The following is a 14,607-nucleotide window of genomic DNA, read 5'->3' on the forward strand; positions in this document are numbered from 1 at the left end:
CAGGGTCTTTTCCAATGAATCAGTTCTTTGCATCAGGTGGCCAAAAGATTGGAGCTTCAGCTTCAGCATCAATCCTTCCAATGAATACTCAGGACTGATTTCCTTTAGGATTGACTGATTTGATCTCCTTGCAGTCCTCTCAAGAGTCTTCTCCAAAACCACAGTTCAAAAGCATCAACTCTTCCGCGCTCAGCTTTCTTTATGGTCCAACTCTCAAATCCATACATGACTACTGGAAAAACCATAGCTTTGATTAGATGAACTTTTGTTGGCAAAGTAATGTCTCTGCTTTTTAATATGCTATCTAGCTTGGTCATAGCTTTTCTTCAAAGGAGCAAGCATCTTTTAATTTCATGGCTGCAGTTACCATCTGCAGTGATTTTGGAGCCCCCCCAAAATAGTCTGTCACTGTTTCCATTGTTTCCCAATCTATTTGCCATGAAGTGATGGGACTAAATGCCATGATCTTCGCTTTTTGAATGTTGAATTTTAAGCCAGCTTTTTCACTCTCCTCTCACTTTCATTAAGAGGGTCTTTAGTTCCTCTTCACTTTCTGCCATTAAGGGTGGTGTCATCAGCATATCTGAAAAAAGCAAAAGTGAAGTTGCTCAGTCCTGTCTGACTCTTTGCAACCCCATGGACTGTAGCCTACAAGGCTCCACCATCCATGGGATTTTCCAGGCAAGAGTACTGGAGTCAGTTGCCATTTCCTTCTCCGGGGGATCTTCCCGACCCAAGGATCGAACCCGGGTCTCCTGCATTGTAGGCAGATGCTTTACCATCTGAGCCACCAGGGAAGTCATATATCTGAGGTTGTTGGTATTTCTCCCAGCAATTTTGATTCCAGCTTGTGCTTCATCCAGTCTGGCATTTTGCATGATGTTCTCTGCATATAAGTTAAATAAACAGGGTGACAGAATACAGCCTTGATGTACTCCTTTCCCAATTTGGAACCAGTCCATTGTTCCATGTCCAGTTCTAACTGTTGCTTCTTGACCTACACACAGATTTCTCAGGAGGCAGGTAAGATGGTCTGATATTCCCATCTCATTAAGAATTTTCCACAGTTTGCTGAGATCCACATAAAGGCTTTGGCATAGTCAATAAAGCAGAAGTAGCTATTTTCTGGAACTCTTTTGCTTTTCCTGTGATCCAGTGGATGTTGGCAATTTGATCTCTGATTCCTCTGCCTTTTCTAAATCCAGCTTGAACATCTGGAAGTTCTAGGTTCATGTACTGTTGAAGCCTTGCTTGGGGAATTTTGAGCATTACTGTGCTAGTGTGTGAGATGAATGCAATTGTGTGGTAGTTTGAACATTCTTTGCATGGCCTTTCTTTGGGATTGGAATGAAAACTGACCTTTTCTAGTCCTGTGGCCACTGCTGAGTTTTCCAAATTCGCTGGCATATTGAGTGCAGCACTTTCACAGCATCGTCTTTTAGGATTTGAAATAGCTCAGCTGGAATTCCATCACCTCCAGCTTTGTTCATAGTGATGCTTCCTAAGGCCCACTTGACTTTGCATTCCAGGATGTCTGGCTCTAGGTGAGTGATCACACCATCGTGGTTATCTGCGTGATTATCATCTTTTTTGTATAGTTCATCCATGTATTCTTGCCACCTCTTCTTAATATCCTCTGCTTCTGTTAGGTCCATCGCATTTCTGTCCTTTATTGAGCCCATCTTTGCATGAAATTTTCCCTTAGTATCTCTAATTTTCTTGAAGAAATCTCTGGAGATGGGAATGGCAAACCACTTCAGTATTCTGTCCTTGAGAACCACATGAACAGTGTGAAAAGGCATTTGTCTAAGATGCATTTAATCAGCTTACTTGTGCAAAGCTCACTTATTCAAGAGACTAGACTCCTATCTGGGTCATAGCTCAGTCCTTTGCTCTGTGGCTTCAGTAGTGAGATTAGGACACACTTGCTTTGTGTTCATACTGCAGCCTACACCCCTTCATTGACTGACTTCCTTATTATTGCCCTTGCAGACTTGTTTTCGTTGCAGGCCGGGAAGGCCACATGCTGAAAGTGCTGTCTTACATTAGCGTCAAGCGCCTCACTCCAGCTCCTGCCATCATGTTTCATGTAAGTATGAATTCTGCCATGAAAACACCCTCTTAAGGCAGAGGGTCCCCCAGTCTGGATGATAAACTATAAACCTGATCACTAAGTTCAGTGATTTTCAAATGACCCAGGTTCCCCAGTCCTCAGGTATATAAAATAGTTCAAAACAATTAAAATAATTTACCCAATTTCTGCCTCTTGTTCTGAATTTATCTATGAAAGACGCTGTTTGAATTTTCCAAGCTTGTACCCTTTGCATGTCTTACATGCACATTTGTGTGCTCTAGGTCTCTGGTAACAAACTGTACAAAACTCCACTAGCTTATGGGGAAGGAGAATACGGCATTTTACAAGGTGGCTAATGACAACAGCTTCTCATTGTGGTCCAATAATTTGTAAATCATGGGATGCTTGTAAATTAAAGGCCCTTTGACATTTTCTGATTGGAATTTCTCAGTGAGGGGTAGTCCTTGGTTATATGCAACTATTATGGGCAACTTTGGACCACCCACACCCTAGCTTAAGGGCCAGACTCTTCCCCCCACCCTGAGGAGAGCCCCTGTTCTCTGTCAACCTACTCCCTCTGGAGATGAGAAAACAGACCCAGAATTACAGGAATTACAAGTCCAGGACAGTGCAGTAAATGCAGTCAATACCAGACCTAGACAGCCTGGGTTTTCTAGTGCAGGGTTCTTTCCTCCAATGAAAACTCTTTGCAGGAAAATTAATAATTAGGAAGCTGGTGCAATATACATTTTGTTTTTCTCCTGTTTAAAAGAACCACCTATTTTCCAAGTCCTTTCCATCACACCTTAAAGAAAAGAGCTTCCACCAATCTTGATTCCAAATGTAATGGGATAAACAGAAGTTTTCTTTCACATTACAGTGTTTATCCACTGCTTCTTTTGTCTTTTGCGAAGTCATAAGGGTAATGTTTTCATGTACTGATGACCTAAGAATTCATTCTTCTTTCCTGTAGAGCATGGTAGCGATCATTTACATCATCCCCGGTGACATAAACTCGTTAGTCAACTACTTCAGTTTTGCTGCATGGCTGTTTTATGGTTTGACGATCACTGGACTCATTGTGATGAGGTTTACAAGGAAAGAGCTGAAAAGACCTATCAAGGTAGGTTTAGTTCCCCGAATGTCACAAGTGGCTTTGTTTTCCTGAAGTGAGCTAGACAGCGGTAACTAATTTATTTAGATGTAACTCTTTTGAGTTCTAGGAGCCTGCTTTCTATTTTCAACCTTTTCTCCTGAATGTCATACTTAAGAGTGGAGTTTCCTTTTCATCTCATATTATAAATTATGATCCAGTCAGCCTCTCATTAATTTATTAAAGTTATCAGCAATACCTGTGACCTAAGCAAAGGGAGATTTCCAGTTCTGGCAGTTCCAGGGTCTCTCAAGCATACACTTTTTGTCTACTGATGGGGACTTCTGACTCAGACCCAGACCTGTTCCTGTGCATGCAGCCACCTACAGTCCACCTCTGCAATACGTCTGAGGCTCCTTCCCACCTGCCTCCATGGCTGGTATAGGTCCATATACTGATGGGGAAGGAGAATGTATTGTGTTTTGATTATGTTATGGGCTCTTTTTTCTTTTTTATATTAAAACCTATGGTATATGTTCTTTGGAGAAGGAAATGGCAACCCACTCTAGTATTTTTGCCTGAAGAATCCCATGGACAGAGGAGCCTGGAGGGTCGCAAAGAGTTGGACACGACTGAAGTGACTTAGCACATATATTCTTATGATAACAAGCACAGATTTAAGAAAAAGGTAGGCAAGAAGAGGGCTTCAGAAACTATATAGCAAGAATAAAAAGTGTCTTTAAATATATCCCCCCCCCACACACACACACACCCCCATGAAACCACATCATGAAAGAATCTATACATGAAGACTCAAACAGGGAAACAAATCAGAATATCTTCCTGGTTGACTTTATAGAATCTATGAATCTCTTAACAGTCATGTCTAACTGGTAGTTGTATGGGAAAAAATGAGTATTTAAATTTCCAAAACCCGCTACAGTATTTTTAATCCATGTGTGTGAAAAGTTTCAAATGACATTCCAAACCCGACACAAGTGGCCATCGTGTGTAGGTGTACTGAAAAGTGGAAAAGCATGCGTATCTCAGACTTTGGGAAACATGTTATTGCATCAAAGGTAACCATTTACTAACAGTCATACCAACTGGTGCCCAGGAAATCATTTTTTTAAAGCAGCTAACATCTAGGTATAACACATTTGTTGCTGTGTAGTCACTAACTCGTGTCTGACTCTCTGTGGCCTCAGGGACTGCAGCCCCCCAGGCTTCTCCATCCACGGCATTTTCCAGGCAAGAATACTGGAATGAGCTGCCATTTCCTTCTCTCCAGGGGATCCTGCAGACCCAGGGACTGCACACTTGTCTCCTGCATTGCAGGTGGATTCTTTACCACTGAGCCACCAGGGAAGCCCATAGCACATGTTGGATATATAGATATATATATGCATTTACAGTCTTTTAGTTATATCTGAAAACTCTACTTAGAAGTTTAAGATTTCACCTGATACGTGGTAATTTTCCCCACTTGAACAATAAAGGAAGGAGCCTCTGGTGAGAGTCTTCCCACAGAATATTATTCTTTAAAGGGCAAGAAAATGACAGTTAAGTAGAACGTACTTTATATAGACATGTGAAATGATATGAAGACAAAACTTACCAGCTACATGAATAAACTGGCTTATTCAGCCTAAAGAGTTTAAATTGGCCATTAAAAGAAAATAATTTTTAGGCAGGTTTACAAAGTGGTGAAAGATTAAAAGGATAGGCAAAGAAAAACGAAGCAAATGAAAATACGTAGAAAACAGGGGCTGTGATCTTATCAGACAAGCACTCAGACCCAGAATACAAGACAAAGACCATTAAAGAGATAAGAGTTATGAAAACCTATTTACCACACCACGTAATTACTTTTACAAAACAAACTACAGGAAACACAAGGAGAAACAGACACAGAAAAATAGAAGACTTTAAAACATCTCCTCAAAGCAGGACAGATCCAGGCACATCACTAGTAAAAGCGACTGAAGATCTAAAACAATATAACAGGTACATTTTAGAGATTCCTATCAAATTCTGAGTTCCCCAAATAGCAATCACACCTTTTCAAGTGAAGAGGGGACATGTCTGAATCTGTAATGCCACCAAGAAAAACTCCGATTAAAAAGTCAGACATGTTACAAAGTACATTCTCTGTCCATAATGCAATGAAACAGGAAATCGATTTTAAAAATTAACATCTTTTTTGATCCAAATGGAGACGGGAAATGAAAGTATATAAATCCCTAAAAATAACAATAATGAAAACAAGACATCTATGATCAGTGCTTTAAGGAAGTTCCGCTATATTACTTACATCAATAAAAATGAAAACAAATTAAATAGACAACTCAAAAAGCAAGAGAAGAATCAACAAAGAAAACCAAAAGAATGTAGAAGGAATCAATAAGCCTCTTAAAGAAAGAATTTAAGATTCTTAACTGGATTATTTTTTAGAATTTCACCATGAACTCAGATTCTGCTGGGGTAGTAAGCTGTATTTTCCTAGAAAACTGTCCATTTCATGTAGGTGTTTGAATTTATTTGTATACAGCTATACAAAATAGTTTATGATTTTTTTTAAAAAAACTTCCTATGTTCTGGAGATTATTTCCCCATTTTTGTTTATCTGTGTATTTATGCTTTCTGTTTGTTTTTTTTTTTTAAGGTAAGCTACAGGTTGTTTAACTGATTTTTCAAATTATTTTTATGGACTGTAACACTAATACTAAACCTTGCAAAGACAGCACAGAAAAATGACAGGCCAGTCTCACTTTTGAATATTGATAGAAAAATCATAAAATAACTTAACAAATAGAATCCAATTATATTAAAAACATACCATGACTAAGTCAAATCTGTGCAAGTGTGGCTGAAGATGAGAATGAACTGGATTTAATTCATGGGGGATATAATTCATCATATTAATATACCTACAGTGACCTATGATCACCTCCCACAGATGCCAAAAACCACCAGATAAAATTCAACATACATCACTGATAGAAACACAAACAGAAATGCATAATCTTTTCCTTGGTATGATCACACACACAAACACACCTTATGGCAAAAAGCAACCTTAATTGATAAGCTTAACTGATAACCTTAATACTAGAGAGATCCCTGCTAGGTCTAAGACAAGAATGCCTTCCTTCTATTGATTTCTACTATCAGCTAACACTGTTCTGAAGATAGCAGCAAGGCAATTATGTAAGAGAAAGCCATTTGGAGTGTAAGGATTAGAGAAGATTTTTTTGAAAGTCTTTCTAAATTCAAAGAAAATAAAAGTGTACACCTGGAAAACCCAAAAAGATCAAAGAAAAAACTACAAGAAAATATAGTAAAGTAATATGACATAAAATTAAGACACTGAAATCAATAGCCTTTATTTATAAAAATTAAAAGTGTCCAATTAAAAGAAAGTGAAAGACAACACCTCATCTTTCCCCTACTCCATCCAAAACAAAAACCTAGCCATGAACTTTAACAAGAGGTTAGACTTCTCAGTGGAAAAGTAAAATTCTCCTGCAAGACAACAAAAGTAACTTGAGCAAATGGAAATTCATCATCTTCTTGGATAGGGAAACTCAGCATCCTTCATCTAGACATTTCATGTAACTATAATAAAAAACACCATCTAATTTTTTCTGGAGTTAGACAAGCTGATTATACAGTTCATATTGAAGAACAAACTACTAATAGCAAGAATAAATATTAAATATTAAAATATAGATTCTAATATTCAAATATCATAGTACTGATGCATGAAGAAAACATAAACTGTTTTGTAATCCAAGAATGGAGAAAACCTTTCCAATGACTCAAAAATCAAGAAGTAATTTTTTAAAAAGGGGCAACTGTATCTCGTGGCCAAAATAAAAATGCATGCATTCAAATAAAGAGAAGAAAATTGAAAGCACATATATATAATATTGGGGGAAATATCTGCAATAATATCACACACACAAAAAGGGTAACAGCCCGCATTTAAAGAGTGCCTAAAATTGAGATGGGAGTTACTAACAACTGAAACGGACAGACGATATAAATGGACACAAGTCAACAAAGTTCAATGAGAACAACGCAGTGACACTTAAACGTGAAACATGTGGGCCCCAGCACACACAGCTTTGTTCCTAACAAGAGACAGACGCCAGAATTCTAACGAGCTACCATTTCTTGCTTGTAAGATGGGGCAGAAATCCCAGAGTTTGGTCACACCCCGTGGAGGTGGCCATGGGGAAACAGCCTTCTAGTGGAATTCAAATGATATGGCCACTATGAATGGAAACCTGGCCATATCCAGCAAAATTACATATGGATTTACCTTGTGACCCAGTCATCCTGTTTTGAGGTAATCTATCCCAAAGTCTAGTCAAGGCTATGGTTTTTCCAGTGGTCATGTATAGATGTGAGAGTTGGACTGTGAAGAAAGCTGAGCGCCAAAGAATTGATGCTTTGGAACTGGCATGTTGGAGAAGACTCTTGAGAGTCCCTTGGACTGCAAGGAGATCCAACCAGTCCATCCTAAAGATCAGTCCTGGGTGTTCATTGGAAGGACTGATGCTAAAAGCTGAAACTCCAATACTTTGGCCACCTCATGCGAAGAGTTGACTCACTGGAAAAGACTCTGATGCTGGGAGGGGTTGGGGGCAGGAGGAGAAGGGGACGACAGAGGATGCGATGGCTGGATGGCATCACTGACTCGATGGACGTGAATTTGAGTGAACTCCAGGGGTTGGTGATGGACAGGGAGGCCTGGTGTGCTGTGATTCATGGTGTCTCAAAGAGTCTGACACGACTGAGGGACTGAACTGAACTGATCCCAAAGTGAAGGTGACAAAATATATGAAACATACCCAAGGTCATTTATTGCAGCATTAACTGTAAAAGCGAAAGCGTCAACACAACCCAAATGTCAATTAGTGGAAAACTAGCTGGATAAGTTTGGAACATCCACCAAATAGAGTAGTATACAGTAGTAAAATGGATAAGTAATTTTACACAGCACTGCTATCTCTGAAGTATATTAATGGGGAAAAAAACAAGGTGTAACACTGTGTTTTATGCATTTGCTGCCTTTTATGTAAGGGTAGTGGAAGATGAACAGGAGTATGCATGTTTGTGCATATACATGTGCTTATTCGCAAAAAGAAATAATGGGAGAATAAAGCAAACTCAAGAAAAAATTTATAATATCAAAAAATTAAACACTGAAAAGGGAAAGAGCAAATCCCTGAAAACTCCAAACAAATGGAGATAAAAAAATATTACTCTATAAAAAGTAGATGACATAACCACGCAGAGCATAATTACCAGAACTGATACTAAAGTGCATGACTTTTAATTGCATTTCCCTTGTGGCTTATACTCTTCTGTTAAAAAGAACTGCAAAAAAGTCTTAAACTTCATGCTACTTACAATGGTAGTACTGGTATAGGGAAGCCTGGCATGCTGCAGTCCATGAGATTGCAGACATGACTGAGCAACTGAACTGAAATGAACTGGTATAGTTATTTTATTATAGACACACTGTAAGATAAAGAAAATAAGTAATCATGTGAAAGCCATTATGAAGATTTCCGAAAAGAAGCATTAAGAAAGAAAATGCAAGTCTAGAGTAAAGTAAGGAAAAAAGTGCAATCTTAACATTTGAAGCAAAACTATTAGAATCATTTGTGCAATGTTTTCCCCTTCATGAAAAAAAAAAAAAGATTTTTCTCTGTCCTGGAGAAAGAACACTGAATACTCCAACCACCCAGATGATGGTTTCTAAGTGTCCATTTCCTACCGAAAAGAAACAGCTCCCTGGAGAAATGGGTGCATCCAGATCTGCCTGGGCTGGATGTCTCTCAAGCCCCTGGACTCACTGATTGACTTCAGGGATTCGAAAGTGTGGTAGTCAGGCCTTACGTGCTCCCTGAGGTGACGAAAGGAAGTGCACCACTCCACCACAAAAGGCTCCTGCCTCCAGGTCTAGGCACCAGTTTTAACAAACGAGAGGGACAGAGGAGCACGTTATCAGCAGAGCTAGATGAAGACAGTGTAGGACACACCATCTGATTCTGGCAACAAATTAATGGCGAGACAGAGCAAGGAGGGAACCAACAGGTTAAAATCCAAGTCCTTGTTGGTGAGAAATGCATGATGTATACTTTACAGCTAAAAGTGACGTGAAGGCATTTTCTTTATATTCTAGGGAAAAGGAAAATAACAAGTGAAATGAGGTCGGCAAATTGGCTGGCAAGCGATCGAAACTAACTCTACTCTTCTTTCTCGCTCACGGCCGAGTCGTGACTCCATGTTGTTCTGCCTGCAGGTGCCTATTTTCATCCCCATCTTGGTGACTCTCTTGTCCGTGTTTTTGGTTTTGGCCCCAATCATCAGCACACCTGCGTGGGAGTATCTCTACTGTGTGTTGTTTATGCTGAGCGGCCTTGTATTTTATTTCCTTTTTGTCCACTATAAGTTTGGATGGGCTCAGAAAATCTCAAGTAAGTATCAACCAGGGAACCGCTGTGCTATTAGTGAAGCAAGGCAAGCCCAACACCCCGCGGCCTCATCTGTCCCGATGCCACCAGGACATTCTTGTCCCAGGGTCTCACACAGCTAACAGAATTTCACCTCCTCTTTGGGAGGACACGTGACCTGTTCCCCTCAGTGCGACACCCCTGGGGTCCACCTGTGGCCTTGTATTTCCCAAGGACTTTGTTCCTTTCTTGAAAGAGCTCCTCCTGTCTCCAACCTCTGATCTAAGCCTAAAGCTGAGGGGTTGCTGGTGCTCTGAGGTGAAAATGAAAGAAAAGGTTAATAACTATCAGAGAACCAGCCACACTTGCCTATGCCTCTGAAAATGGCTTTGCATTTGATTATATGGACAGAGAATCTAGCCAGGATAACTTACAACCTAAAGGCCCCACCTAAATATGCCTTATTTGTCAGCTTTGCGTGTTTAGCCAAGCTGTTCCCAACAAAAACTGTTAAGTTAGAATTAAGGAAGTAAAGAGAATGAACCATCTGTATTTTAAAGGAGGTGCCAACTAAGTGACTTCAGACTACATATTCAGCCTTGGTCAGTGGTAAATAGTTAAATATACACATATAACTGAGTCATTCACATGTTTCCTATAAATGGTTTGGTGGCAGTAAAATATTTAGCAGGTTCCTAATGCTTTCATGGGAAATAACTTATCTCCAAAGAACCACCATAGCTCCCAGGATGGGTCTGCCCATCTCTACCTACCTGTGTCCCCCGAGCACAGGCTCTAACAGGAGACACATCACCAAGGAGTAGCAGTCTCACTGCTCACCAATAAGTGGGGCGGAGCTGATTCCTGATGAAGCTTTTCTAACTGCACTTCTCCCCTAGAGCCTCTCACCATGCACCTTCAGATGCTAATGGAAGTCGTCCCCCCAGAGGAAGCTCCAGAGTAACAAGCTCTGCCTCTCGTGCCAAATCCAAGCTGTGATGAACTTATTTTTGTAAGAGATATTTGTGGTTATTTCTTCCTGATGTTTTTCTTAAGAAAAAAAAACCAAACATATTCACACGTGTATGACACTATTATTTTTAGCTATCCTTAATTCCCTGGGTGGGTGCTGGCTGAAATCAGCAGGCAAGGCGATAACCCAGAAGAACGGTGGTGGCGGGAAGGACTAAATCAGAGCCACTGGCACCACACAGTGACTCTAGCAAGGGGCACATCACACCTACTTCAATGAAGGGTGTTCTTTCAGCTCCATCATCGGCAAGGTACATATATGTATATACACACACACACACACATACATTTAAATATAAAACTGATGAAACTTTGCTTTGATTGAAATAGATTTTTAAAATACTCAAGTACGAATGCTTTCCTACCTCCCCCGACCCCTTCCTGTATTTCACCCGAGGCACATGGGGCAGGTCCGTCCCAGGCTGGCGTCAAGGCCTGCAGGGACAGCTGACTGCCCAGGACCACCCACAGCCTGTGTCCACAAGAAGCTCAGTGTCAGGTCCCCTGACAACCTTCACTGGTATTTCAGTCAATCCAGGAAGTATGGTGTATAAAATTCAATTGCATTTGGCACTTAGGAATATTCCTGACAAAATATGGTTTAAAAGAATGGAAAAAGTAACATTTCCGTGAAAACACTGAAATTTTATTGATATATTGCAAAAGACTGTCACACCAAAACAAAGAAAATGAGCCATTTTAGAAGCATGCAAAGGTACTTTTACCATGCATTTCAGAAAATTTCCCAAAACATGAAATCAGTACATATTAATAGTAGAGAACAACAACAAAAAAAACCAATGAGTAATTTTTTACATTTCACAAGCCAGTAGTCCTCTACCTTACAGAACGTAATTCAGAACTTCAAATAGTCATAAATTTAAATGTCTGAAAAAAGAAATTGAAATTTAAACATGTAGCCATCCTCTGCCCAATACTTCCACTCAGCTGTTAGTGCACCACAGGAGAGAATCAATGTTACATCTTCTCTGAGAACAGGAAGCCCCATCGCTTCCACCTGGGCACACAGTCTGTGCAGCAATGCTGCTTGCTATTATTATGTGTTGTGTTTTACGAAAGAGACAATACAATGGCGCATACACTGCAGGTGGCCAGCAACCTCAGGGAAAAAGCCAGTGCAGCTCGGGAGGCCTGGCCACCTACCCAGAGGCCTCCCCGGTGGGAGCAAAAGCTGCATTTACCGAAACTACACGGGGTAAGAATGTTACAAGAGCTGCACAGCATCAGAACTTTCCGAAGAGCCTGCCCAGTTTAGCCAGGAAAAAGGACCGCCGGTACACCTCATGTGCCAGTCGGACACCTGCCGGTCAACCACGGGCTCATAGTGGCAGCAAGGATGAGATCCTGGCAGCTGTCCAGGCTGGACACCACGTCCGCCCCCCAGAGGGCAGCGGCATGACTCCACCCAGCAGCACTCCAGGCCCCACAGCTGGGCAATGCCCACCAAGAAGCAGACCGTCTTATTTTACAGATGAGGAAACTGAGAGCAAGAGGACGGTTCATGCCTGCTCATGGGACACGACAAGACAGCTTGATGACAAAGTTTACCTCCCGTTCAGGTGGTGCTCTGTACCTGGGACAGATAGAAACGTGGGCACCTGTGCTTTCTGATGTGTAAAAAAGAATAAAGATGCTGGGGGCTGTCCTAACAGTCATGCTCTGTCACGTTATTTTCCAGTTCTAGGCAAAGCTGCCAGGCCCACACTGAAGCAGTGCACGGGGTGTGAACTGGCCAGCGGCTCGCCGTCTAACTCTCCAGTTAACAGGAGAGCCAGGCTCTGGGCAGTCCCACACTGAAGTGCTCATGGCAAAGGCCCATTTCCTGATGGCCTCATGACTGTGGGTGCTGCAGCCTCGCCCCAGCCCGAGGCCATGAAGGTTTGCAGGGCTCACCATGTGCAGGTATTCTGAGCACTGCCTCCAGGCACAAGTACTCTTCAGTTTCCACTGGAGAGAGACCTGTGTCCTGTTTGTCCCCGACGCTGCAGGTTCCGAGGGTACTTCAGAAGCTTTACCTCCAGAAAGCCCTGGGTCATTGCTGAGGCAAGCCCATTCTCGCCCTTGGACTGTCTCTTCACAAGATATCAGCTTACCCTGGGTAACCAGCTATCACGATGTAAAGACTACTAGGAGCATTAGCACACACACAGTTATGTTGAATGTCAACTAACTCATGGCTGAAAGTGAAGTGAAGTGTTAGTTGCTCAGTCATGTCTGACTCTTTGTGACCTCATGGACTGTAGCCTGCCGGGGTCCTCCGCCCATGGAACTGAGGCAAGAACACTGGAGTGGGTTGCCAATTCCTTCTCCAGGGAATCTTCCCGACCCAGGGATTAAACCCAGGTCTCCTGCACTGCAGGCAGATTCTTAATTATCTGAGCTACCAGGGAAGCCGTTGAAAAGGTCTCTTAAGCAGTGCAGAGTATGAATTTTAAGAAATCTCAATTTATATGTGCAAGATCAGGTTTTAAGAATGTACCAAACACAGGTCTAGATGAAAAAACAACAATGAACTCCAAGTGGTACAGTTCGTTACCTGAACGCCTGGCTTGCATCACTCAACCTGAGTGTCAAGGCGGGCTTCACAGCAGGCGGCCAGCAGGACAGCCCAGCACTCACAGTGCCTCTGCTTCCACCTTCCTTCCAGAGTCTCATCATCAACTCATTTTTCTATCAGTTAAGAATTTCTCACCATTACTAATCCCAGTGCCACAAGGTAACAGTAACGCTTGATCCTTGACGGAAAAAAGGTCTGACTGTGACTTCCTGTCTTCTTAGCTTCTGGTCACAAAGCAATATCCATTTCTGTTCAGAAGCCTCTGGCCGCTCTGCAGGTTTTAATTCACATTCTCATTCACTCTCACTTTCATCTTCATCGGAACTTTTGTCACTGGTCTCAACCAAGCCTGCCACGCTGCAGGACAGGTTTTTAAAATTTACAACTAAAAGAGGTAGATATTATAAAAAATATGTTAATAATTACAGATTCATTAGCAAATATTCCCCCATGCCCATTATTTTGGTCATTGCAGAAAGAGTCCTCCCTTGGGTTCTAGCTCTATATTTTGTGACTCAAGTTTTCATGATTTTCAGCAAGAAACACGCAAGTAAAATTTGCCTGCATATGGGTAAGTTATTTTCCTAGGAGAAATATTTGTACAAGTGTTATAAGGAAGTATGTTTATAACCAAGAGTTGATACTCCTCAAAGCAGAACATTTAGCACCAAGATCAACCACAAGGAGAAAACTAACACCTAAGGGCTTTACAGTAATGGCCAATTTTTACAAAAGCTGCATTGCTGGAATCTGCGTCCACCCCCATGATGCTCAGGTTCTACAATTCTCCTGGGGAGTGGGTGCACCTCCTCTTACCTTTGGCAAAGTGGCTATCCTCCTTATCCTCATCACAGTCTTCCCAGTGATCAAAATCAAAAGCCACATTGGGATTCTGTTCAACATAACAATTTACATTACTTGAGAGAATAAAACAAACTCAGGGTGTTAAGACCAAGCATGGTTGACTTCTACTCACCCTCTGTTTGAGTAAGCCACACCAAGACTCCCTTTGCTCTTTTGCAAGAGTGATTACAGGTTCGTCATATTTAATTATGCATTTGCAATCATCTTTTATTATGTTGGCTTGCAGCTCCAAATCAGCCAAGTAAAATTTCTCTCCTACCCAGGCACTAGATTTACAAAAAGAAATAAAGTCAGCCTTTTAAAACATTAGAAATTATTTCTATTTGGTTTTATAAGCTATATATAAACCCACCTGAAAACAACTCTATCTCTAAAGTATTTACATTTATAATCTTTTACATTCCTTATTTTTATCTTCAGTATGACCACATCCTCTTTTTGGAACCATTTTATTTGTGGGTGGAAGCTGGAAGAAACGGAAGAGGATTATATACTC

At 41.2% G+C, this 14,607-nt stretch overlaps 2 protein-coding genes across 3 annotated transcripts in view; one reads left to right on the forward strand and one right to left on the reverse strand.

Moving 5' to 3' along the window:
* SLC7A9 (solute carrier family 7 member 9) overlaps positions 1–12,339 on the forward strand; it is a 30,312-nt gene extending 17,973 nt beyond the window's left edge. Inside the window, exons 10-14 of one of the 2 annotated variants that reach the window (XM_040253854.1) lie at positions 1,993–2,089; positions 3,048–3,197; positions 9,487–9,661; positions 10,537–10,649; positions 12,162–12,339. In XM_040253854.1, coding sequence (XP_040109788.1) covers positions 1,993–2,089; positions 3,048–3,197; positions 9,487–9,661; positions 10,537–10,601 — 487 coding nt within the window. In that variant the 3' untranslated portion in view covers positions 10,602–10,649; positions 12,162–12,339. Of the gene's footprint in view, positions 1–1,992; positions 2,090–3,047; positions 3,198–9,486; positions 9,662–10,536; positions 10,718–12,161 lie in introns of those variants that run through there. The other variant, XM_040253853.1, reaches the window with a different exon arrangement.
* The window catches only part of TDRD12 (tudor domain containing 12), a 76,510-nt gene continuing 74,064 nt past the window's right edge, over positions 12,162–14,607 (reverse strand). Inside the window, exons 28-31 of the mRNA XM_040253852.1 lie at positions 14,464–14,577; positions 14,224–14,377; positions 14,064–14,139; positions 12,162–13,632 (exon numbers count right to left, since the gene is read on the reverse strand). Of these exons, the coding sequence (XP_040109786.1) occupies positions 13,541–13,632; positions 14,064–14,139; positions 14,224–14,377; positions 14,464–14,577 (436 nt within the window). The 3' untranslated portion in view covers positions 12,162–13,540. The remainder of the gene's footprint in view (positions 13,633–14,063; positions 14,140–14,223; positions 14,378–14,463; positions 14,578–14,607) is intronic.

The sequence above is a fragment of the Oryx dammah genome, unplaced genomic scaffold (genome assembly GCF_014754425.2).
Source record: "Oryx dammah isolate SB20612 unplaced genomic scaffold, SCBI_Odam_1.1 HiC_scaffold_13, whole genome shotgun sequence".
Classification (NCBI taxonomy): Eukaryota; Metazoa; Chordata; class Mammalia; order Artiodactyla; family Bovidae; genus Oryx; species Oryx dammah.